Source organism: Bos indicus, chromosome 15 (assembly GCF_029378745.1).
Source record: "Bos indicus isolate NIAB-ARS_2022 breed Sahiwal x Tharparkar chromosome 15, NIAB-ARS_B.indTharparkar_mat_pri_1.0, whole genome shotgun sequence".
Classification (NCBI taxonomy): Eukaryota; Metazoa; Chordata; class Mammalia; order Artiodactyla; family Bovidae; genus Bos; species Bos indicus.
Window position 1 is genome coordinate 81,594,036 of NC_091774.1, and position 25,720 is coordinate 81,619,755.

Sequence of the window (25,720 nt, forward strand, 5' to 3'; positions counted from 1 at the left end):
ATTTCTATGAACAGTAGAAGTGACAGCCTTCTTTTTGAGTACATTTGAGTACATTGAGTTTTTTTTTTTTTTTTTAGTACATTTGTTGATTTGGCTTATGACCAAATATTATGCCTACCCCACTTATTTGCTGCTTTTTGTTTTGCTCATTGGACCAAAAGTTCCTGCTTCCTCACAGCCCTCATCATTGAGATTAAATAGCTTCAGGGTCCATTTTATAGGTCACCGTATCCATATTACTGTCTTGCACATCAGGGGGTGTGATCAATCCTGATAACTAACTGTATGTCTGTTTTCCCTTTTTATGTATTAATATGTTTAAGCAGTAATGGTGTTAAAACATAGGCTGAACCCCTTGGCCTGGTTGGCTTTGGTGGGATTGAAGAAGCACTAGCGTGCAGTCATCAGTGTTCTGTGGCACCCCCATAATGGAAAGTAAAAGCATAGTGATTCCCAGAGGAATCTGTCTCGAATCACCCATTCTTTCTTTCTCTTGCAAGATTTCTTGTTTTCCTAGTCTGTCCTTCAGTGAAAGACTGTCTCTGTCTCTTTCTGGGTCTCTCTCTCAGTTTGGGGTTTAACCCTGTAGCTTGACCTGGTTACCATCTACTTTTCCCTTTAATTATACCTATCTAGTTGTCATTCTGTTACCTAATATCATCCTTGGGAGATGCCCTCGATCAGAAAACTTTTTTTCCCTCCTGTCCCCTTCTCCTTTGGTCAGATAACTGTATCATTTTGCAGGAAATACTCTCGGCAATCAGATTCCCCAAATTCTGGAGTTGCTTTAAATCACTGCTTTACAGATGTTTATAGTTGTCTTGAAAGTCAGTCTTTTGATGCCATTCTTCTTTCCTAAGTCTCTGGTGACATGCTTCCTTGTGGAAATACTCCTCTTTATGCTCCTTCTAAAAACATCTTACTATTCACTTGCTATTCAAAGCAGAAGTTAAAGTGACTTACTTGGATAAGTGTCAGAGGTAACACGTGAATCTAGAGTTTCTGGTGTTTCTATTATATTGTCAACTGGGCTAAAATTATCTAGGGTCTTGAATGTTAGATTTAAGACTTCAGACTTCTTTTGGGATGGAATGTGGAACCAATCTTAGGAAATGTGGTATAGCTCTTTGTTCCTTGGAGGAAAGTTAAACTGAGTCATTTGAAACAATAATTGGGTTTTCCAATCTGCAGTGTAAATAGGGATATCCTCCACTGTAGCAACTCAGGATTCCAAAGTAGTGAGATAGTTCTTCCTTTTAGGTTCTGAGCCTGGAATATAGCATTTAGTATTGTATCATTCTGGCCATCTATATATTTAATTCCATACTTTCAAAGAAACTTTAATCCAAACTGAATAACGAGCTGTCTAATGAACAGTAAAGCAGGTCCGAATAATGTATTTTACAACCAGTGTCCTTTTTGGGAGAGGAATGTGGTGGGCAGAGGGTTGTCAGGATAGGCCAGGATGGTGGTTCCCAGCAGCTGTCAGAACCGCTTTGAGAGCTTTTTACGAAGATGAATTCTGAGGCACCTAGATAGTAAGGTGTGAGGACTGGGGATGTAGATTTGGGAGATATTTCTAAAAACAGCTTCCCAGGTGATTCTGATCACTCAGGTTTGAGGACCACAAAATTGGAACTTTTGAGTTAAGCTACAGATCTGTATGATTTCTCAGATGGGTGGTGACTTAGTATGAGAAATAGAGGAGACTAGTTCATGGTGTCAGTGGGTAGTTGGAAGCTTTCTACCTCTGTATCCTGTGTTGTTTTGAAATAAATGACTGATGTCACTGTCGGATTTGGGGATTCTGCCAGTGCTTAGTATGGGATGGAGGACTTGCCTCTTAGGGGGAAGGGAAACTTAGACCACATCTCCGTTTCCCTTCTCCATTTTGAAATTGTGGAACGACTTCAGGAGAGGATGTTAACATTGAAACTCAGCTGGACAATTTGTTTAAAACTCAGCAGGAAGGGCCAATGTTACTTCCTGTCTGAAAAGGAAGTGCCGGCTTCCTTCCCTTCCTCCTTGGCTAATGCTGGCCCACTTAGAAATGGCTGGGGGAGGGGCTGGTCACAGTAGTGCTTTAACTGGCTATTATGCCTGGGGAGGTCAGGTCATATCAGTGTGGAGGAGCAGAAGCATTTGTTCCCTTCTTAAAACCCGGAGATGGATGCTGCGTGGACTGCTTTCTACTTGACATTATCTAATAGCTTTGTGCTGCGCTTGCTGTTGCAGTCCAGGAAGCCTTCCAGTCTCCAAGACATTATTTTACATTAAACCTTATACCTCCCCTGTATTCCCTGACATTTGAAAATAGATCAAGGAGGGAAGAAACTGAAATCCATTTGATACTGAGGGGGGTAGGTTGTGGAAAGGAGAGCATAAATGGGCAGAGGGGAGTGGATGACAGAAGTTTCTTATTTTTAAATTGAGCCAAGAAAGCATTCCTTCTAAGTGGGGCCAGTTGGCACTCTTCCTGCTATTTTAGTTCTGGCTTCTCCTTCCTACTGGCCAGTCAATTGTATTAAGTGTTTGATGTGAGTTTGAACTGTGGTCTCTGGGGCTGGGGGGAGGGAGGGTGGGGGAAACAGCTGGTGCCTTCATCAAGCTATCTCCATTATGCTTCTTTTCAGGGTGTTAGGGGGAGGGTGGTAGAGGAATTGGGTGTGTGTTAGCTGAGTCCTAGCAACTCTCAGTAGTGGGATTGGATCCTTGGGCACTTTTAATGCTATGTGGGATGTTGGCTAGTTGGAATGTAGCAAAACCTTTTCCCAATCACATTCTTTCCTCTGCTTCACCTCCTTCCAATTCTTTCAGCTTTGGGCTGACGGGGAGAAAAGGGGTATGTGTGAAGTTATATAGCAAAACAGATTCATACTTTCCCAACCATTTAGTATTCAGCTTAAGTCTTGGTCCCTTCCATTGACTTTCTCCTTACTTCTTTGTTATTTCTTTGGTTGGGTTTTCTGACTGTCTGCAAACAGCCAGAGATAGGACAGGAGTAGAAGCGTGAAGTTGTGCTAAACTGCGATCAGTTGGCTGTACTGGTCTGCTTCCTTCCCTCACGTTGTGGGGTGACTGTCTTTCTGAGTCAGCATGCATTTTCTGTCTCACCTGCTCAATTTGAGGCAGAGAACTTGCTGAGTATCCCTTTGGAGTAACAGCAGCATAGATACTGGTGTGTCCGGTTCTCTGTCTGGGGTGTGTGTTTTTTTAAGTATCTTAAAAAAAAGATATCTTAAACTATCCTACTGTGCTGTTTTATCTGCTTTTGATATAACCATCTCCCACTAATGTATTTGGCCTGGAGTATGAATGAAGGAGAATTGGGTAAGAATACTAACTTTTAAATTAATACGAACGTTTAAAGTTATTCCTGAGTTGGTTTGATTCAGCGCTGTGTAAGAGATTTCAAACTGCGTGTGCCTCAGTGATAGAGCTTGCAGTGGCAAGGCTCTGTCTGGTCTGAAATACAGGGTGAATACGGCTAAATATTCTTTTTTCTGTCCAGTCCTAGAATGACTTGATTATTGTGTCTATACCTGCTCCACCTCCTTGTATCTGGTTATATCATAGCCAGATATGGAATAATTCATTCTAATTGTGCTGTTTTAGACTTATCTCTTTTTGCATCAACATGTACCATCCAAATCAGGTTTCTGCATAGGGAGCTTCTAGCAGAGCCAAGAAGGAGAAAGGAAGGGGAGAAGATGAGAAATAACTGTGTATTACTCACTCGTTAATTGCCTGGAATATCCCCCTGGTTTGAGAGCTCTGCGCCCTAAACCTTGTGCTGTGCTTTACGCCAGGGGAATTGAGCCCTGGGGGCAAAGGGTGTTACTTTGGATTTCAAGAATCTGGTTAATTGGGCTTGACTTCTTTCTACGTCTTTGCTTCTGGAGTTTAGGGCTAACACCCAATGGGCTTGTATAAGACAATAAAAAAATGTATCATATATCCCATTCTTGGTATGAGCTGAGGGCTCTTATAGGGAGGGAGATTTTCCTTCCTGATGAGGTGCCAAACCTGCATACAGCCCCTGACCCACTCCAGGGGCAGCAGTGAGCAGGGAAGCTGCTGTAGTGTCGACCTTTCTTGCTGCAAGAACTACTGTGCAACCCCTAGGAGACCTCCCTTCACTCCCTGGGGAAAGGGAGAACTTTGCTTCTGGCATCTGCTGGTGCCTGTTCCGCCTCTACACAGGGTGGAGTCTGCTGCCTTTTGTTTGTTCTCTGTGGGGCCTTTTAGAAAGCAGTTTTAGCTTGTGGCGAAGAGTTTGAAAGACTTTAAACAGTAGAAATGGGTGATAGAGAGCAGGATAGAGGATGTGTCCGAAGTTGTTTTCCCAGGCGTGAGTATTCTCTTGACTGAATGCGGATTGGTGATCAGGTTGCCATGATGAAGCTTTCTGTGGGATATATCACACACAGCTGAGCTGAGTATAACACCAGCAGCAGCTTTAAAATCCCCAGTCCCCCAGGTGAAGAAACTAGCCAAGAAGGAGCCTTGAAAATCGCCCCAGGCCCTCTGAGCCCTTAGGTCCTCACACAGGATATCTCCGCCGATGCTGAAAGGCCCGAGCTTTGTCCCCTGTAGCTTGGGGCAGGGAGGAGGGTTGTTTTCCCTGAACATGATAAGGAGCTGCGCGGGGCAGAGTGGGAGCTCGGGCTGGCGATTGGTAGACAGGATGCCCTGGAATGCGGTTGGCTTGCAGCCCAGAATCCAGCACTTTGTATTTGTTTGTTTCTGGGAGACTGTGGTCTGGTGCTACTGTGACAGGAAGTGAGAAAGCTGGGAGTGGGGGAGCCGAGAGGGGCGATGTCTTTGTGGTTCTCCTGTGAAATCTCTTTGTCCCTGGAGAGCCCCTCCGCTGCCGGGCTCTACTGAGAAGAGAGAGCCTTTGTGTGTCTAGTGGGTCTTGGGGCAGCGAGCTTCTCCGAGGGCCGGGGAGTGCGAGTTGTGACTGTGGCCTTTTGCGTTTAGCACTCGAGTTAAGTAAATGGCTACCGTCTCTTATATTGGGATCTCACTGACTTTTTAATGTGCGCTGCTACTATTTATAGATCTCTCGGATTTAATTAAGGAAGGAATATTAGAAGGAGGTAGATGTTTATTTTATGTTATTCACGGTATATATTGCAGATCTGTTGAGTCTGTGAAAAGGATAGAAACAGGCAATTCCTTTTTTAAAATATAAATTTATTTATCTTAATTGGAGGCTAATTACTTAGTGGTTTTGCCATACATTGACATGAGTCAGCCATGGGTGTACATGTGTCCCCCATCCTGAACCCCCCTCCTACCCCCCTCCCCATCCCATCCCTCTGGGTCATCCCAGTGCACCAGTCCCGAGCACCGTGTCTCATGCATCGTAGAAAGGGGCAATTCCAATTGATGCCTTAGTCCATACGGAGCTGGAGAAACCCACTTCTTAAAAAAAAAAAAATCTTTGTATTTATTCATTTCACTGCGCCAGTGAATGGGGGATCCGTTTCCCCTGACCAGGGCTGGAACCTGGGCTGCCTGCTTCAGTAGCGTGAGGCCTTTAGCATTGGATCACCAAGGGAAGCACCCGCCCGCGCCCCCGTTTCTCAGTATGGAGAGGTACCCGCCCGCGCCCCCGTTTCTCAGTATGGAGAGGTACTGGCAGTTCCCTGCGCTCCAGTGGGCTGCGGTTGGTCGATGTCAGGGATTCCCCCTCCGTCTAGACTGAACCAGCACCTGGAGCGCCCCCACCCCTCCCCACCCCCAGCTCCCCTTGTTTTGTGTTTTCCCTGCCCTCCATTCTAGCTGTGAATCAGGCATCTCTTCTCAACTTGTGGATTGGGTGGCTGAGTCTTCAACTTCTTGCGGAGCTGGCTCGTCCCTAAGGACACACACAAGCGGCCTTTGATTACCCTGGAGGACAGCTGCCCTAGAGGCAGATTGCTGACATACCACTAGAACAATCCCTCCCCTCTGTTCTGATGCTGGCTAGCACAGTCTTCCCTGCTTCTAGTTCCTTCTGTTTTCTATCCCACCTCCGATCTCTGCTATTGGTTTAGTGAGGTGTCACATTAAAAATGGTAGTAGGGATATTTGTGATTAGATTTTCTTTCTTGCGCTCTGCTTAGAGAATGTGGCAAGTAGCCAGATTTCAATAGCAGGCCTTTCAGGGGAAAAGTAGGTGATTTTGTGCAAAGTAATACTTCTTTTGTTTCTTTTAGCTTTTCTCTTGAGTTCTTGTTCCTTTTAAAATGAGAAATCTAAGGTATTTCAATTCTGGCTATTCTTCTCCAGAACTGAGTAAAGTCTTGCTCTTTAAAATGAAGGTAGTGCCCAAAGGTCTAGATGCTTCCGCCTCATCCTCTGTCACCACCCCTCCATCCCCCCACCCAAAAGTTACTTTTGGTCACCTTCTGTATTTGAATTAGAATGACTTTTAACCACAAGAAACATAGAAAGTTCATATTCACTCAGTCTTTCAAGTTTCTGCCACTCACTAGTTGTGTTGATCTTGGGCAGGAGACGGAATCCTTCTGATGTGCAAGTTTATTCGTCTACAGAAGGGGCCAACGCTACCTCAGGTTGTTGGGAAGAGTGTGTGTGTTTATTTATAGGCAGAGGTCAGTAATTAATAACTCACAAATACTCTCCCCCTATAAGGTCAGATTTTCTTCTTTTAGAGCGAAACATTTCCTTCAGCCATCTGCCCTGTGGCTGAAATAGGACCTTCACACCTCATGATGTCTTCATAGACTCACACTTGTCTCTCTGTTGCTTGTGTCAAAAAAGGCGTACCCTAAACCTAATGGAACCGGTGTCTTGTTGCTCATTTTAGGGCTCAGGGCTTTCTGAGGAAGCTGGACTGTAGATGTGATTCAGTTACATGCTTTCAGCTTTTCCAGGTCATCTTCAAATAATGGGCAAAAGAGTCGGTGGGAATACCAGAGATAGAAAGTTAGGCGGGTCGGTGAGAAGCTGCCACTTTAAAAAAGGAATGTGAGCTCAAACAGTTGGGTGACCTCTAGTAAACCTTAAGGTTAAGCTTTTTTCCCGTGGATTTTTTTTTCCCTAGCCTGTGGTAGTGAAGAGTGTAAGGTGTCCTAGTTAATTTTAGGATTTGTCTTTTATGAGACAGAAGTGAAGTTCCGTTTTGAGTAGACTTTTCCTAATTTCCCTTTGTATGCTGACCTCCCTCTTGTTCTCCCACTTTTTGTAGAATGGAGAAAGGCATTTGGCCTCTCCCCTTCCTCCAGTCTGACACCTCCCTCTGTATTTTTTTTTTGGCCCCTCCTTCTTATCTTTGTTTTCTTATCGGCCTCTCCCTGAAGCTCTGCTTTCTCCTTATAAGGCTGGCTAAGGTGCCTCTGGCAGGGTTGCAGCAGGGATACAGGTAAGTAGCTCAGTGTGTCTCAGACTCTCTGGATTGAGAGAAAATTCAGTGCTGTCTGTCCCGGTGGAAGGCCTTGGAGAGGCACGTGGTTAGTGGGGGAGGAGGAGGAGGCAGCCTGGCCTGAGAGATCGGGAGGACTTGTTAGACCAGTCCTGCCTGTGTGTCACACGCCCTCCAGAGAAGCAGGTTTTGTTTCCTTCCATACCATTTCAGTCCTGGGCCCCCTCTGTAGACGAGAGCCGCACCCTTACTTTGCTTCAAAGCCAGCCTAGCATTTAGCCATTTTAGTATATTACGGTTTGGGGGGTTCCCAGGATACTTGGGAGGGGAAAAGAGCAATAAGAATGTTCCATCTGGTTTCTGAATTTAGGGTCAAGATGGTGGAGGTGTTTTGTTTTTTTTTTTTTCTTTTAAAGTCACAGCAAAAAACATTTAAATCCTGGAACAGGTAACTAGAATATTTAAGGTGTCCTAAGTGACCTATAGGGATTGCTAGCTCAGCTGCCTTTTAACAAGGAGTATTTCTTTAAAAACAAACAACAAAAAAACAAAAAGCCCAAAAGTTTCATGTATTTTCCTTTTTTTTTCCTCAGAAACTCCAATGAGATAGCATGATCACTCTTTTCCAAGAGGAGGGTGATTTACCAGAGACTCCCTTAATTCATTAGATTTCGGTGGCGCTAGTGGTAACAACCCCCACCCCCCCACCCCGCTTGCCACGGCAGGAGACTAGGCTCCATCCCTGGGTCAGGAAGACGCCCCGGAGGAGGAAATGGCAGCCCACTCCAGTGTTCTTGCCTGGAGAATCCCATGGCCAGAGGAGCCTGGCGGGCTACAGTCCACGGGGTCGCAAAGAGTTAGATATGACTGAAGGGACTTCGCGTGCACGCAGTGGTGGACACGGTGAGACCTAGTCCTTCATTGCAGAGACTCCTTCCGTCAGCCTTCTGGGTGCTCTTAAGTGGAGAAGCTGGGCCGGTCATAAAGCAGGCCACGTAATTCTGAGAAGTGCCCAGTTGGCAGGAGGTTGGGAAGTGAACATAGTCCTCTTTCCGTCTTATTGCAGATCTTGTCCAGGATTTGGGTTAGTGTAGGAGCAAGTCTATCCAGTAGGGAGAAATACTAGAATTGTTCTGACTGAGCTTTCAATTGTTCTCAGTTCAGATGGTGGAACTTCAAGTGGTGGGTGGGGTGCTTAGACTTTGGACTTTGGTATAAGCACTCTGTGATAAGAAGCCCTGGAAAACTATCGACAAAATATATTCCTTTTGATTTAAAAATTAAGTGTGGATTTTCTCTTTGTGTGGTTGAACTGGACTGTTTTGGTTTGAACTTGGCAAATACCAGTCAAGGCAAATAAATACCTTTACATGTTTAGAATGCCTATGCTTTTTGGTTTGATTATGTTCTGTAGTGTTACAGGTGCTATGTTTTATACAGGTGTATTCTTCAGTAGATGGCTCAGTCTGTACCTTTTAAAAAAGCAGTTTGGAATCCCTAGGATGATGAAGTTTTTGCTAATCATTGCGTTTAGAGGGAGGACATAACTTTATCTTTGATTCTGTACTGAAGAAATAGAAGGGAACAGCGCTGCCTTTGAACCTGGCTACAGAAGATAACATTTCTTTTTTCTTGGTTTCTTCCAGAGCCCAAAGACTGTTTTGTGGGGTTTAGAGTTTTCCATCTGAAGACAAATAATCTTCCTCTTTCCACAGAGATTTATGTGCCTAATTTTGGTCATCTTTTTGGATATACTTCGCTGAATTGTGTGGAGGTGGGAGAGAGGTTCAGAGTCACCCTGTCTTCAGTTTTACATATCTTATAAAGCTAAACTCTGAAAAGTAACAAAAAGTAAAGCTTACGTGGGGTTATTTATAACTTCTCCAAGGTCTCACAGTCTGTTTCTGGCAAAGCCAGGTCTTGAACTCCAGGTCTTTTGACCTCTGGAGCATGAAATGGCAACCCACTCCAGTACTCTTGCCTAGAAAATTCCATAGATGGAGGAGCCTGGTGGGCCACAGTCCATGGGGTCACAAAGAGTCGGACACGACTGAGTGACTTCACGACCCTTAAGAGGGTGAAGAATTCCTGTAGCCTGTAGTTTATAGAACTACAGCTAGTGGCAAAGGGGAGCCTGCGGAGATGAGTGGTTTCTTCAAATGCCTTACCAACACCTCCAAACCAGCACCTCCCCAACCAGCACCTCCCCAACCAGCACCTCCCCAACCAGCACCTCCCCAACCAGCACCTCCCCAACCAGCACCTCCCCAAACCAACACCTCCCCAAACCAACACCTCCCCAAACCAACACCTCCCCAAACCCAACACCTCCCCAAACCAACATCTCCCCAAACCCAACACCTCCCCAAACCAACACCTCCCCAAACCCAACACCTCCCCAAACCAACACCTCCCCAAACCCAACACCTCCCCAAACCAACATCTCCCCAAACCCAACACCTCCCCAACCCAACACCTCCCCAAACCCAACACCTCCCCAAACCAACACCTCCCCAAACACAACACCTCCAAAACCTTAGTCCTGTCTGTTAGCTGTTTGTAGTAGTGTTAGTCGTGTCCATCACCAACTCCCGGAGTTTCCTCAAACTCATGTCCGTCGAGTTCGTGATGCCATCCAGCCATCTCATCTTCTGTCGTCCCCTTCTCCTCCTGCCCCCAGTCCCTCCCAGCATCAGGGTCTTTTCCAGTGAGTCAGCTCTTCACATGAGGTGGCCAGAGTACCGGACTTTCAGCGTCAGCGTCAGTCCTCCTCGTGAGCCTTCAGGACTGGCCTCCTCGCGGCAGTGTTGGTGGCAGTAGCTCTCTGTGCGTCGGGCGTTTGCTGAGTGCTTGCCATGGAGCCTCTCATTTCATCCTTGCAGCTGTCCCGTGTGTCTTGTTTCTCCCTGCTTCTCCATTTTACAGAAAAGAAACCTGAGGATTAGAGAGATTTGCCCAAAGTCACATAGCTAAGAAGCAACAGGGTTGAGATTTGAACACAGTCAGTGTGATTCCAAAGTTGATATTCTTAACCTTTAAGAATTCTAATTCCAAACTGTTTCTGCAGCCTGTTTACAGTAGAACATCATCGTGGGGATTGTGCTGTAGGCAAGTGACTTTTTGCCCTGTTACCTGGTTGACATTGTTGAACTGTTTGGTCTTTCTGGGTATCTGATTTAATTCAACTTTTTTTTTTGGTTTAGAATTCTTATAGAAGAGATTGGATACTTACTGTTGTCCGTACTTGAATATGGGAACCTTGTAGATTCAGGGTCTATAGGTCTTGGCTTGTTAAGAATAAAGAGGGTATTCTCAGCAAGTCTAGTGATCGGTGAGTTGCACGTTTCACCTGTTCACTTTGCTTCCCTCCCCCACCCTGGGAATTCCTTAGTGATCTTTTTTTGGGGGGTGTTTACTGCATGTCTTGCAGGGTCTTGGTTCCCTGACCAAGGACTGAACGTGGGGCTGTGACAGTGAAGCCCCAGGGCCTTGGCACTGGGCCACCAGGGAATTCCCAGTGATCTTTTTTTAGTGAGGACAAGTGTAATCTATTGAAAATAAAAGTAGCAAACCGGTAAAGGTGTTGGCCTATAGTCTTGAGGCTTTCCTGACTCTTAACTGCCAAAATTAGTTAATGGTTTGCAGATTCTGGTCTCTAGGATAATTTGTTTTTTATGCTGTGTATGTTTGGCATGAGACTCAGGTCTCAAAGTTGTGAGGTGATGTCCTATATCATATCAGATCAGATCAGTCGCTCAGTCGTGTCCGACTCTTTGCCACCCCATGAATCGCAGCACGCCAGGCCTCCCTGTCCATCACCAACTCCCGGAGTTCACTCAGACTCACGTCCATCGAGTCAGTGATGCCATCCAGCCATCTCATCCTCTGTCGTCCCCTTCTCCTCCTGCCCCCAATCCCTCCCAGCATCAGAGTCTTTTCCAATGAGTCAACTCTTTGCATGAGGTGGCCAAAGTACTGGAGTTTCAGCTTTAGCATCATTCCTTCCAAAGAAATCCCAGGGCTGATCTCCTTCAGAATGGACTGGTTGGGTCCTTGCAGTCCAAGGGACTCTCAAGAGTCTTCTCCAACACCACAGTTCAAAAGCATCAGTTCTTCAGTGCTCAGATTTCTTTATAGTCCAACTCTCACATCCATACATGACCACTGGAAAAACCATAGCCTTGAATAGACGGACCTTTGTTGGCAAAGTAATGTCTCTGCTTTTGAATATGCTATCTAGGTTGGTCATAACTTTGCTTCCAAGGAGTAAGCGTCTTTTAATTTCATGGCTGCAGTCACCGTCTGCAGTGATTTTGGAGCCCAAAAAAATAAAGTCTGACACTGTTTCCACTGTTTCCCCATCTATTTCCCATGAAGTGATGGGACCGGATGCCATGATCTTCGTTTTCTGAATGTTGAGCTTTAAGCCAACTTTTTCACTCTCCACTTTCACTTTCATCAAGAGGCTTTTTAGTTCCTCTTCACTTTCTGCCATAAGGGTGGTGTCATCTGCATATCTGAGGTTATTGATATTTCTCCCAGCAATCTTGATTCCAGCTTGTGCTTCTTCCAGCCCAGTGTTTCTCATGATGTACTCTGCATAGCAGTTAAATAAACAGGGTGACAATATACAGCCTTGATGTACTCCTTTTCCTATTTGGAACCAGTCTGTTGTTCCATGTCCAGTTCTAACTGTTGCTTCCTGACCTACATACAAATTTCTAAAGAGGCAGATCAGGTGGTCTGGTATTCCCATGTCTTTCAGAATTTTCCACAGTTGATTGTGATCCACACAGTCAAAGGCTTTGGCATAGTCAATAAAGCAGAAATAGATGTTTTTCTGGAACTCTCTTGCTTTTTCGATGATCCAGCGGATGTTGGCAATTTGATCTCTGGTTCCTCTGCCTTTTCTAAAACCAGCTTGAACATCAGGAAGTTCACCATTCACATATTGCTGAAGCCTGGCTTGGAGAATTTTGAACATTACTTTACTAGTGTGTGAGATGAGTGCAATTGTGCGGTAGTTTGAGCATTCTTTGGCATTGCCTTTCTTTGGGATTGGAATGAAAACTGTCCTCTATAGCTTACCTAACTGCTTCATTCTCTTCCCCCACATAAGCTTTCCTTTTCCTTCCATTTATTTATTTTTTTCCCACTTATTTCTTATATGGAGACATTATGGGTAACCCGTTAACCTAAAGATAAGTAGAAACTTTTTCTTTTCCCCCTTTCTTTTGATATTTGGGAATAAACCTCTTAAGAGTTACAGGAGAGAGGTGTTGGACTATCATTTTATATTGGAGTTAAGTTCAAATTTGCTATTAACTGAGACCTTGGGTAATTTCTTCACCTGTAGCCCTTTTTCTCATTTGCAGTAAAACTTTACCTTAGAGTCCTTGGAAGGATTGCCAGGATAATAAATTTAAAACACTCAGTGATTGTTAGTTCTTTTCACCTTCCCTTTCTCCTTGTTAATAAACTGCTAAAGCCTCAAGTAGGGAATTGAGAGTTGATTATAGCAGATGTGTAATTCTGTGATGGCTGCCAGGCGCTGAAGAGAAGCCCCCTACGTCCCAGAAACACTGGTGTAGGTAGGACCTCCTAGTAAATAGTTCTGGAGAAGGAAAACCAGCTCATCCATTCCTTAGAACCCAGGTATGCCTTTGACTCAGTTAATTTCATCTTCTAGTTCACAAAATAGTTTTAGGCTGAGGCATTATCATTAAGTAATGTAATTGGAAGATAAAAACTAACTCTTGAAACAACTTAATACGTCACATTTATATAATGGACCTCGTCGCAGCTGCTCCTCGCTGCGGCTCTGGGCTAGGCTGGGCTGGCGGTGTTGGCGCCTTAGAGACGAGAACGTGGCAGGCCTTGCTGCCGTCGGTGGCTAGTGGCGGAGCCGGGACGGGGTGTGTCTTCTGAGTCCAGTTCTGTCCTGCAAAGCTCTGCTTCTGCCCTGTTCTGGGCAGATAAGCCTCCCCCATGCTTTTAGTCCTAGGAATCTGATCTTCTCTTTCTTCATGTTTTCACCTTCTCCAAGTTAGGGCTGGGTCTCCAGATCCTGCTTCCCAAGTTGGAGCCCTGGGTAGAGCCCCCTTACCCTTCCTAAAGTCATGGGGGCAAAAGGCAGCGATTTTATGGCAGACTGACAGTTTCTCTTTGCAACAGGGAATGTTGTCATTGTATGCTCGATAGTAGTGGTAGTTTGGTCTTTTATTAGCAAAGAAAATTACAGGGTGGAGACTGCCCGAGTAGTAACTACAGTTCAGACCGACCTGGGAGAAGCTCTCGAGCTGAGTCCTTTCAGTATGGAAGGTTCGTAGGTCATTGATGTAGTGGGTAAGCACAAGTATTTAAAATTAAGTAATAAAAATGAAAGGGAGGAATATTTAAAAAAAAAAAAAGACTTTTGAATGGCCTGTTGCTCTGTAGGGGATTGAGAAAGCGACAGCGGCCTTTGAACTTGGAGGAAGAACGGGGTTGGTAAGTGGCTGTGGGAGCCCAGAGGCCGGAGGACCGCGTTCCTGGACTGAGGGCCTGGTCCACTGGGAGGAGTCTGGGTGATGGAGAATTAATTAAGGCGTCTGAAAAGTGAAAGTTGTTCAGCCTGTCCGACCCTTCCTGACCCCATGGACTATACAGTCCATGGACTTCTCCAGTCCAGAGTACTGGAGTGGGTAGGCGTTCCCTTCTCCAGGGCATCTTCCCAACCCAGGGATCGAACCTAGGTCTCCTGCATTGCAGGCGGATTCTTTACCAGCTGAGCCACCGGGGAAGCCCAAGGAGTTTGTTGGGCGCCTGCTTGTCAGTTCCTCTGGATACTCGTGCTTGCTGAACGCTGCGTGCACACTGAAGCAGACAGGCCTGCGCGTCTGTGCTTGGTAGGGCCCTGGGGAGCGTGGGAAAGGGAACTGAAGCCGAAGGCTGAGCCTGGCTAGTCCCCACACGCCTTCCCAAGCACGACTATTGCACTGGTTTCCCAACGTCTTTGTGGGCATGCTGGGACTGGGCTCTGGACGTTTCTGCCTCAGGGGTGGGGAGGAGGCGGAAGGGCGTTCCAAAAGCAGTTTTCTCTTTCTTCCCAATTTGGTTGCTGGGAACAGGGGGTAAATGAATTTCTATCCGTATTATAACCTGCTCCTAGTGCTCTGCAGAAGTACAGGTGGGGAAACTCTGACATGACCGCAGAATCCAGTTTTATTGAAAACTACATTCAGGGTCCGTGTATTTGAAAACAGTAAAGTCCAAAGGGCATCTGTCACATTAAGCAATTCTAGGTCATGTTTTAAATTACCCCCATTCCTAGATTGTTTTTTCCCCCATATCTGCCCTTGCTCGTTTTTTTTTTTTTTTTAATACATTAGATATATTTTATTTTCCTCTCACTCCTGTTTTTCCTCCACGTATTCCTACAGCTCTCTCCTTCCTGCTTCCTCCTTGCTGTGGTGGCTGGGATGCTTCTCCCATGACACTTTGGATCTAGCCTGGGCTGTTTTCTGTTAAACCAATCAGTTGCGACCTTCTCTTAACAGGTGTGTATATAAATATGTTTATTAACAATAAAAAATTAAGTGCTTTTTTTCTGGAGGTGTTGATGAGAGGGTGGGAAATAGAGGGTTTATTCTGAAACCCACCTTTCAACATAGTACATCTGGGACTCCCCCAGAAAGTCTCCCACTGCCAACTTGTAAGAGAGAATCCCTAATCAATCCAACAGTGTAACTGCGGTGCCCCTCCACCTATTAGCCAACTCGGTAGTTCACGTCACAGGGTATGGGGCACTCTTCAGTTCTGAGTAACTGTCATTTGTGGTGGTAGTTACACACAAATCCTCTCTAGGTGCTTGGATGTTTGCCTTTAGTTGGAATAAGTAAAGATGTAAAAATGGAGCCTATTTAGAGCTTTCTTCAGGATGACAGGGATGTAGGAAGTCCCAGCCATCGACTAAAGGTTAGTCTACGAACTGCTAGAAGGGATAACTTGATTATAGTTTCATATGATGGCTCCTTTTCCTACTCCACAAAGAGATGTGGAGGCCACTGAAAATGGCTCCTGTTTGCACGTAGTCTTTTTTATTCTGCTGCTTTCTTGTCCGTTAGCCAAGGCACACATTCTGCCTTCAATATTGTAGTACAGTTTTGAAGAGTAGAAAAGCCCCTTTATGTATGTACTCAATTTGAGGGCCTTAGTTGTATTTCCTGCCTTTGACGGTGGGAATATTTTTTCACTTCTCCCCCTTCTTGGTATTATGACTTGGCAAGTTCCTTTAGTATGTTTTGTCACCACTGCCGCAGTTTCGGTGTTCGGATCTGGGAGACGTGAACTAAGATCTGTCCTGCCCCTCTGTCTCGAGAGGCGGCTTGTCCCGCCGGACCCTGAATGCTTGTCTGTGGTGCGGAGTTGCAGCTTCGCTGAGAAAAGGAGCCTGACTTGAATCTCCTGTGTGAGCAGTCCTGAGCCCCGTCCTCTCTTACTGACCGTGCAGGGCACGGGGCTGGTCGCACCTTCGCTTTCAGCGGCGGTCCCAGGCGCTGTTACAGAGGGTCGTGGGCAGAGGACCCTGCTTGTGCAGGCGCCGGTGGCGGGCCCAGGCTTGGTGGCGGCTCTCTCTCTGCGCTGCAGGCAGACCGCGAGGGGCATCTCTGGCTCTGGGGTGAATCGTGCACCTGTCCTCTCTGACCTGTGCCCTTCTCTTCCCTCTCTCGCCTCCCCGGTAGTGTGCAGTGAGGGGCCTCCTCCCTCCCCCCCTCCCTCAGTGGGCCATCTTCTCTTGCCCTGCCCTCACCTCCATGGACGACTCGGAGGTGGAGTCGCCCGCCAGCATCCTGGCCTCCGTGAAGGAGCAGGAGGCGCAATTTGAGAAGCTGACCCGGGCGCTGGAGGAGGAGCGGCGCCACGTCTCGGCGCAGCTGGAGCGCGTCCGCGTCTCCCCGCAGGACGCCAGCCCGCTCCTGGCCAACGGCACGCTCACCCGCCGGCACCAGGTAACCCTCCGTCCGCCAGGCCTGCCCGCAGACACGGACCCCTCGGGGAGGCTGCTCTCCGCACGGCGGGCATCCCGTGCCCCTGCCTAGTGATCACCTTCGCAGGGTGCTCGGTACTGATTGAGACAGGACATTGCTGCTCTGCCGAGTTACGTGGACATCTCTCTCGAAGCATCCATCTGACTTCCTGTCGGCTGCAGTGGGGTTTCTGGGTCGGGATGCCGTTCTGGTAGTGGCAGATCATATAATTTGAAGCTGTGCTCAAGTTAACTTCTTTTTTTCCCCCCTGGTTTCCCTCTTCCTCCATATCAAAAATTCAGGATATTAAATGCCTGCTTCGTGGTTGGGGAAGTTGGACATCTTGCATTCTCATTCTCCCTCACAGAGCAGTTTGCTCAGAGGCGTGGCAGTGTTGGTAAATTGTGTATTTCCGCTCCACACTTTTTTTGTTGGCTGTTCAAGTCATTTTTTGGAGAAGGGGGTCATTGTTAATTCTTTTGGTTAGAGTTGGCGAGGGAGCATCATGCTGCTATTTAAGCCAGATGACCGCAGGAGCCAGTGGTCTCTGGGTTGGCTGACTCGGATGTGACTCTGAAGTGAGTTGGTGTTCGAAACGAGAAGTATCTTGTGTTTCCTATGGTTTCTGTAGTCTGACTTTGCTGTGATGTAATCTGTCTGAGGTTTTGTCTGTGTGTGTGCGCGTGTGTGCGTGTGTATGTGTGTGTGTAATAGGCATTGCCTGATAGAGTTCATCTTAGGAGATCCTGATGGGAATCAAGAGCAACGCTCATGCTCACGATTGCTTATTAATGTTTGAAATGGAGAAGGTCCCTCAGGCTACGGAGCTTGTTGAGTGAGAGGATGTGATTTCAATTGGGGACGATCAGGAATTTGGAAGCCATGTGTTTGCAGGGCTTCTAGGATTTTTACAGGAACAAGAATAGAGGCTGAGGGTTGGAGGGGTATATATTGCAAAGGAGAGCAGGAGCGCTCAGCCTTGGAGGTGGTGGGGAATTCCAGGATTTAGTACATGGAGTCTCTCTCTTTTATTTTTAACTTCTGCTCAGCAGTGAAACCACACCCTTCCTTCTTCCTGAAAATAATGTTTAACTTCCTTTCCCTACAGCATTACATGACCTACGTAATGCGAGTAGGGTAGGGGAAGAGTCTCTCAAGGTGGCTGATCTCACTGTAGGCTTTGTGAAGGGGAGTAGTCAAATGTGTTTTTACATAGTATACGGTCGTTAGATTATTTCCTGCTGCTTCAGATGGAGCAACTTAAGAATGGCATTTTTGAATGTGTTCTGTGGATCTTATAATTGGTGATGAAGATACTGAGACATTTGTTTGCTTGAAGGGGGCTGAGATGCTTATTTTCTTCCTGCTTGAAAAGAGAAACTCGTACCTCTTGCTTCTTTCTGTAGAAAGCCGCCTGGTGTGGGCGTTTCCCATGGTTGTAGAGCATGAAGATGCATGAAACAGTAAAGGCTTTTGGAAACCCCCCACCCTAGCTTTTCCAACTTTCCTATGTTCTTATGGCTTTCCAAAAAGATTTCACAGGGAACTTACCTTATTCAGAAAAGAGTTTTGAGTGCCTAGTATGTGCAGGCACTGTTGAGGGTGCTAGGGAGGCGCTAAACAAAACTGACCAACGTGCACAAACACCTCTGCCTCAGAGCCCTCACCATCGTAAGTTCCAGAGGCCCAGGCCACCTGAGCTCCAGGCCCAGTTGCGCGTCTGAGGTGCTGAGTCTAAGGCACGATGTGGTTCTTTTATCTGTACTGACAGACGGACTCTGGGCCACAAATGCCTTCTTGAAAGCCCTTTTCCTGTTTGGAAAAAGGTCGTTTGTGTTTGATGGAGCAGAAGAAGGCCACAAAGTGAATTGTCTTCTTGTGGGCTCTGTTTCAGAACGGCCGCTTTGTGGGCGATGCTGACCTTGAGCGACAGAAATTTTCAGATCTAAGCCTCAACGGACCCCAGGTACCTCTTTTGGTTCAAGGTCTGGGTTGCTTGTTCATATCTTTTTTACTTTCCCAGCTTGAGAGCATATTGGTGTCTTCTAAATTACCTGGCACGTTGTAAACTCTCGTTAATTAGTTTCATTTAGTGGAAAAAAATGAAAAAAAGTGGAGCTTCAAAGTATATATATGGTTTTATTTTGGACTTATATTGGCCATTGATTTAGTGTTTGATCCCTCCATTACTGCATCCCTTTTCTAGAGTGGGTGTGGTTCTACTTTGCAGAAATCCCTACCTGAAATCTAGCTGGTCTTGAGCCTTAGGCATATCTGAAAAATCACATTGAGCCATTCAGAAGATGGCTCTTACTGAGGTTTTCTGGTTCATCTTAAAGGTTCTTATTGGGTAAACTTTGTTTTATTTGAAGGATCACTCAGATACAGATACAGCTGCTTTTTACACAGTTCATGCTCACTTGGATGACTAGACCTGGGGTGCTGTCTGCTGCCTCTGCCACTGGGGGTGCTGATGTAGCTGTAGTTAACTCAGTTCCTGTTTGTTAGGTGAATGGGACTGGGAACTTGTATCTTCTGCCCTTTTGTACAAGTTGGGAAAGTGGGAACAGTCACTCCTAAAAATTCTGGGCCCACAGAAGATGTGTTGTCTTCAGGGAGACTGTGCTGCCCCTTGGGATGGATCATTAGTGTATATGGCTTAGGAGTGGCTCTTTCCTTCTTCTCTCTGCCGTGTAGGATCACAGCCACCTTCTGTACAGCACTGTCCCCAGGATGCAGGAGCCGGGGCAGATTGTGGAGACCTACACGGAAGAGGACCCCGAGGGTGCCATGTCTGTGGTCTCCGTGGAGACCTCGGACGACGGAACCACTCGGCGCACAGAGACCACAGTAAGCTGAGCCTTGTGTGAGGTCTGGGGTGAGGGCGGAGGTCTTCCTGTGGCCTTTATCAGGGGGAAGGGCTGGGCAGTTCACTAGGGTGGCAGAAGTGCCAGTGATCTGTAGTGAAGCGTAGAGAAAGTGCTCCCGGGCTGCACAGGGAAGCTGGAAGAGATATGAGAAAACCTGATGGAATGAGGAAGGGAGTCTCAGCAGCTTTCCTTGAGGCACTGTGACTGCCAGTGCGGTGTTGTTCCCGGCAGACTTCCCGGAAGATCGACGGGGAGGCGGTGAGATTGCTCGGCATTTCTAGGGAAAGCAAGCTGGGGACACAGGGTTATTTCTTAGAGGGGTCTAGAGTTTACGCTTAATTTGTTCACGTCATTAACGTTCGTTTTCTGTTTCCTTACTCGAAGGTCAAGAAAGTGGTGAAGACGGTGACGACGCGGACGGTGCAGCCAGTCCCTATGGGGCCCGACGGGCTGCCTGTAGACGCCTCGGCGGTGTCGAACAGCTACATCCAGACTCTGGGGCGTGACTTCCGCAAGAACGGCAACGGGGGCCCTGGTCCCTACGTGGGGCAAGCAGGCACGGCCACCCTCCCCAGGAACTTCCACTACCCGCCCGACGGATACAGCCGCCACTACGAGGACGGGTATCCCGGGAGCGGCGACAACTACGGCAGCCTGTCGCGGGTGACCCGCATCGAGGAGCGGTACCGGCCCAGCATGGAAGGTTACCGGGCGCCCAGCCGGCAGGACGTCTACGGGCCGCAGCCCCAGGTCCGGGTGGGCGGGAGCAGTGTGGACCTGCACCGCTTCCATCCGGAGCCCTACGGGCTGGAGGATGACCAGCGAAGCATGGGCTACGATGACGTGGATTACGGCATGATGTCCGATTACGGCACGGGCCGGCGGACGGGGACGCCCTCTGACCCGCGGCGGCGCCTCAGGTGGGCAGGGAGGAGGGCGGCGGGGCGCCTCTGGCAGACGGAAGGGGCGCGCTTCCTCGCGGGGAGCGCAGGCAGTTGGGCCCCTCCCCGGCCTGTGTCTGTAGGAGACCATCCTCATCGTCCCTCTTCTGATTTTACTAAATGCTGACTTGACTTTTTTGGTCTCCTTTTCATTATAAATATCATATATTCTAATTATAGAAAACAACCTGTGACAGTTAATTGGTCTGTGTCCTGAGGAGAGGCCTTTGGTTCTGTGTCAAGAGTTGGTTTATTTTCTGCCTAAGATTTGACGCCCCCGTTTGGAACCTGATATCTGAAGCTATTGAAGACTTGTTCTTGTGAATTTCTTCCACTTCTTGTTTGGTGTTAAGAACAAGGTTAAGGATTTTAGGCTTTCAGGAGCCGGATGGACAGTTGAAAGTGAAAGTGTTAGTCGCTCAGTCGTGTGGGAGGACTCCATGGACTGTAGCCCACCAGGCTCCTCTGTCCATGGAATTCTCCAGGCAAGAATGCTGGAGTGGGTTGCCATTCCCTTCTCCAGGGGATCTTCCTGACCTAGGGATTGAACCCAGGTCTTCTGCATTGAAGGCAGAATCTTTGCCATTTGAGCTATCAGGAAAGCCCTAAACCTTATAAAGGACCATGGAACTGATTTAGGCTTTGCAAATGATATATTGTTTTTGTTGTATGTCATTGTTCATTTTACAACCTTTTAAAAATATGAAATGATATGGTTAGATAGCATGACCAACTCAGTGGGCATGAATTTGAGCAAACTCTGGGAAATAGTGGAGGACAGGGGAGCCTGGCATGCTGCAGTCCATGGGGTCAACAAGAGTCGATCATGACTTAGTGACTGAGCAAAAACCACACAAAAAAATGTGAAAACCGTTCTTAGTTTCAGGGCTCATGTGGCCCATGGGCTGCCAACCTTGTTTTAGAATAAATCAGAGAGCAGTGTTTTCTGAGCAAAGAGAAATAAGAAGAATTCTAGGAGAAGATTTACGGATGTCTTAATGGTAAGAATATCCTACCAGCTGTTGCTGAATTTCTGTGTGAGGTCATGACTTTCTAAAGCAGATGCCTTGGTGCTCATTTTACTCATATTAGGTAGCTTTGGTTAACAGCAGACGGGGCTGGGCCCAGGCTAGAGGCCCCATTATCTAAGCCTGAGTCACTCACCTTTCAGGAATCTTTTGGACAGCAAATCCAGCTCCCATGTGACTCATGTTTTATTCCCGGGGTGGGGCTGGGGGGCACACCAGGTACAGCCATCACCAAAGGAGGCGGCCTCGGGTGGCGGCACCTTCTCCTGGCGACAGGCGTGCTTTTCCTGACTTCCTCATTAGTGGACTGAGTGGGTTGAGTGAGTGCTGGTGGCTAGGTCATTCACTTGTCCCTGGTTGGAGCAGTTGACATAAAGAGGGTTTGGCTTGGTTCTTGGGTTTATCCCAGGGTGGTACTGGACTTAGAAACCTGCTCGACTAGCCAAGAACATTTGCTCCTTCCTGTTCTCGGCCTCGGAGAGCACTGCAAGGTCAAGTGAAAACCGCGGGGCCGAGAGATGAGTGGAGGAGGCTCTGGACCTGAGGCCTGGGTTCTAGCCGGGCCTTTGCCGTTAGCTACGTAGCCGAAGGCGAGTCATCTAATCCTTCTGGGCACAGCTTTGTTATTTGTAAGACAAAGGAAAGAATGTCATGACCCACTTGTAAACGTGACCAAAATCGTTATGGTGATTGTTCTGCAATTGCTTTATATTAAAATAATAATAAGAGTAAAACCATCAAACCATCCACTGATAAAGCACTTCCCTTAACATTGTTATGCTTTTCTTTTGTGTTCTTTTCCTTACACAAGTAAACACACTCTGACCTTATTTTTCCCTTCTGAAATGGAATCTTACTTCAGGTGCTGTTTAGCAGCCGACTCTTAACTCTTAGCTATATAACCTGTGTATTTTGTTTCAGTGATATTAAAAAATAGTGATTTTTTTTTTTTGACTGACTGCTTTGTCCATTTGAACTGTATTTGAGCGTAACTTTGGCAGCTCTGAGGCCGGCCCTCTGCTCAGGCTAACCTCGAGGGTTTGCTGACAGGGGCAGTGGTTTTGTGGAGTAAACGAGAGGCTTCTTTGGAGTGCTCCGCACAATGGATTCTCCCCTCTCCTGCGGGAGCCACTGAGTGAGATGAGCTCGAAGATGATGGGTCTCTTCCTTCCTGGCTGTTAGGAGTAAATAACAGTGTGACAGACTCACCCTCTAGTGGTGGTCGGTAGCACCGAGGAGGAAGCCTGTCCCGGGTTAGATTCTTCTTCACCTTCGGTGGCTCTGGCTCTGGCTCTTTTCTCAGTGGCTGGGTATCCCAAATGTGATGGTGGCCATTAGAGTGTATTTTGGCAGAACTGGAAGTGTTGTCTTTAGAAATTGGAGACTAGAAATCCTGTCTCAAACCCATTTGTTGAGTAGCAGAGATGACCTTGGGATGAACTGTGCAAACTCACGTTCAAGCTTACAGCTCGTCAGTACCAAAGCTAAGTCCTTCGTGGCCTCTACTGCCGTTACTTGCAAAAAAAGAGAGACTCTGTAAGAATCTCGCTTTCTCGCTTTAAAAAATAATTCCCAAAATAGGGTAAGGACAGGCTTACAGGTGAAATGTGTTTAAGAGCCTTATCCCATCAGCTGTTTCCTGTGTGTAAATGCCTCACGAGAGCTGGTGTCAAACGTTGTTCCCTGATTTCTCTGCTGCCAAGTTCGTTGGTTTCATTAACTCTGCTGTCTGAAGGTTTATTTCAGTCTCTATCTGGAGAACTTACTAGGTATCAGGTACCATTCAAGCACTAAGCAGTCAGGATTTGGTTCTTTTTTGTGATCAACTGTCCAAATGTTTGTTGCTAGTAAACGTCACAGAAAAAAATGATAGCTTTAATCTAATCGCAGATGCCTGTAAAATTATTGTCTTATCTCTTTAAGAAAAATCGATCAGTATATTCTTTATGCAAAGGAGACATGAGATCTAGTATACTAGAGCTGGGGTTCTTCCTTCCTTGAAGATGAGGGGTAATGGGAGCTCTCCAAAGAACCATGCATGACACCTCGGTGTATTCTTTTTTCTCTCTTGGTCCTTCTGACACCGCAGGAGCTATGAAGACATGATTGGTGAGGAGGTGCCATCAGACCAGTACTACTGGGCGCCTCTGGCCCAGCACGAACGAGGGAGTCTGGCAAGCTTGGACAGCCTGCGCAAGGGCGGGCCCCCGCCCCCCAACTGGAGACAGCCGGAGCTGCCCGAGGTGATCGCCATGCTGGGGTTCCGCCTGGACGCCGTCAAGTCCAACGCGGCTGCGTACCTGCAGCACTTGTGCTACCGCAACGACAAGGTGAAGACGGACGTCCGGAAGCTCAAGGGCATCCCAGTGCTGGTGGGATTGTTAGACCACCCCAAAAAGGAAGTGCACCTTGGAGCCTGTGGCGCTCTCAAGAATATCTCTTTTGGGCGTGACCAGGATAACAAGATCGCTATAAAAAACTGTGACGGTGTTCCTGCTCTCGTGCGATTGCTCCGAAAGGCCCGTGACATGGACCTCACTGAAGTGATTACTGGTGAGTTCCAGGCCCGAGGGGGAGCCTCTAGGTTTAGGGTCGGAGATTGTGCAAGGTTTTCCAGATTTTAAACGCCAGAGTGGGTTGCCATTCGTTTCTCCAGGTGATCTTCCTGACCCAGGGATTGAACTTGGGTCTCCTATACTGCAGGCAGATTCTTTACTGTCTGAGCCACCAGGGAAGTCTGATTTTAAAGCATTGTTTGCTAATGTGTTAAACGCAGAAGACTTCCCTTAAAATTCCAGATCCTTGGCTCCTGTTTTAAACTCACAGGAGCTGGTGACGGCGGACCTGTGTCACTGCCCAGTAGTCGTTCTGAGGTGACTGGGGCGTGTTCCGCTAGCCTGTGTGGATCACAGTCAGCAGCCCAGGAGAAAGAAAGGAAGAGAAACAGCACAGATGATCATTCTCAGTCGGGGCGAGCTTGCCCCCAGAGGACATTGCAGTGTGTGCAGTGTGTGCATTGTCAGAACCTGGGGCTTTGGGGGTTGGGACAGAGTGCCATCGGTGTCTGATGAGTGAAGGCCTGCTGCTGCTGTGCTGCTGCTAAGTCGCATCAGTCGTGTCCAACTCTGTGCGACCCCATAGACGGCGGCACACCAGGCTCCCCCGTCCCTGGGATTCTCCAGGCAAGAACACTGGAGTGGGTTGCCATTTCCGTCTCCAATGCATGAAAGTGAAAAGTGAAGGTGAAGTCGCTCAGTCGTGTCCAACTCCTAGCGACCCCATGGACTGCAGCCTACCAGGCTCCTCCGTCCATGGGATTTTCCAGGCGAGAGTACTGGAGTGGGGTGCCATTGCCTTCTCCTGACATTTACTCATTTAATGATGGGCGGGATAGCTCTCCACAACAAAAATTATCTGGCCCAAAGTGTCAGTGCTGGTGAGATTAACAAATGGGTATAGCGGGCCCAGAAAGTATTGCTTATAGTAATTATTGTTTTAGAAACCTTACTTCATGATGTGTATGTTTGTATTGAGCCATAATGTAAAACACGTTGTCATGAGTAACAAACTAAAGCTTGAATATTGTTACAAGGTATTTGGTCATTGGGGAAGACTGAGAAATGCTGGGAAAGGGGCTTCTCTTTGGCATTCTTCAGACGTACTGTCTTGGTGCTGGAGAACTGTCTGATGAGTGGTCTCTGCCAGGAACCCTGTGGAATCTCTCATCCCATGACTCCATAAAAATGGAGATCGTGGACCACGCGCTGCACGCCTTAACGGATGAAGTGATCATTCCCCATTCGGGGTGGGAGCGGGAACCTAGCGAAGACTGTAAGCCACGCCACGTCGAGTGGGAGTCCGTGCTCACCAATACCGCCGGCTGCCTCAGGTAACAGAGGGGCTGGGAGCGTGGGAGGACTGGGCTTCTAAAGACTGAAACTGCTTTGGAAGCACGTTAAATCCCGTAGTCTGTCGTTTAGGCTCCGTGCCGGTCTGTGTTGCGTCCATGACCCTGTCCTGTGTGTCTGCCCATTGCTACCCCCTGGCATACTGTATGCTTTACTTGCGGTTCCCACACATCTTCCTCACTTCTGTGCCTCTTTGACTTTGTTAATATAATTTGTTCAAAACCAACGGTGTAAGGCCGTTGTCTAGTCCTGGGCTTGTGTGTGTCTGTGCCTTTAATTGTGTTTCAAGTCAGACTGCGATACATGCAGCACATGGGTGCAGCATACTGGAAGGACAGAGTGGGCAGAGTCCTTCCCTGTCTGCAGGGCGCAGCTGCTTGTTTCTGTTTTGAGGCCAGACTCAGGTGTTTGTCTTCCAGAACGTTCTCCCGAGTTCTCTGTCTTGTGTCCTATAAGCTGCAGTGTGTTCTCTCTTCGGGACATGTGCCCGTGTGCCCTGCCGCCCCTCGACATTTGCGCTTGCCCACGAGCAGCGTCTGTTCTGTCTGACGTTGTTGCTGTTGGTCTACTCCATCTATGTGCCCACCCCT

The 25,720-nt window shown here is 47.4% G+C and overlaps 1 protein-coding gene across 13 annotated transcripts in view; it reads left to right on the forward strand.

Annotated features, from left to right (window-relative positions):
* CTNND1 (catenin delta 1) overlaps nt 1-25,720 on the forward strand; it is a 45,260-nt gene that overhangs the window by 8,407 nt on the left and 11,133 nt on the right. For 8 of the 13 annotated variants that reach the window (XM_019975098.2, XM_019975093.2, XM_019975096.2 and 5 more), the window contains exons 2-8: nt 14,797-14,913; nt 16,099-16,365; nt 18,278-18,349; nt 19,081-19,233; nt 19,638-20,173; nt 23,312-23,775; nt 24,928-25,111. In XM_019975098.2, the coding sequence (XP_019830657.2) occupies nt 16,171-16,365; nt 18,278-18,349; nt 19,081-19,233; nt 19,638-20,173; nt 23,312-23,775; nt 24,928-25,111 (1,604 nt within the window). In that variant the 5' untranslated portion in view covers nt 14,797-14,913; nt 16,099-16,170. Of the gene's footprint in view, nt 1-14,125; nt 14,263-14,796; nt 14,914-15,675; nt 15,825-16,098; nt 16,366-18,277; nt 18,350-19,080; nt 19,234-19,637; nt 20,174-23,311; nt 23,776-24,927; nt 25,112-25,720 lie in introns of all 13 variants that reach the window. The other 5 variants (XM_070804303.1, XM_070804302.1, XM_070804301.1 and 2 more) reach the window with 5 other exon arrangements.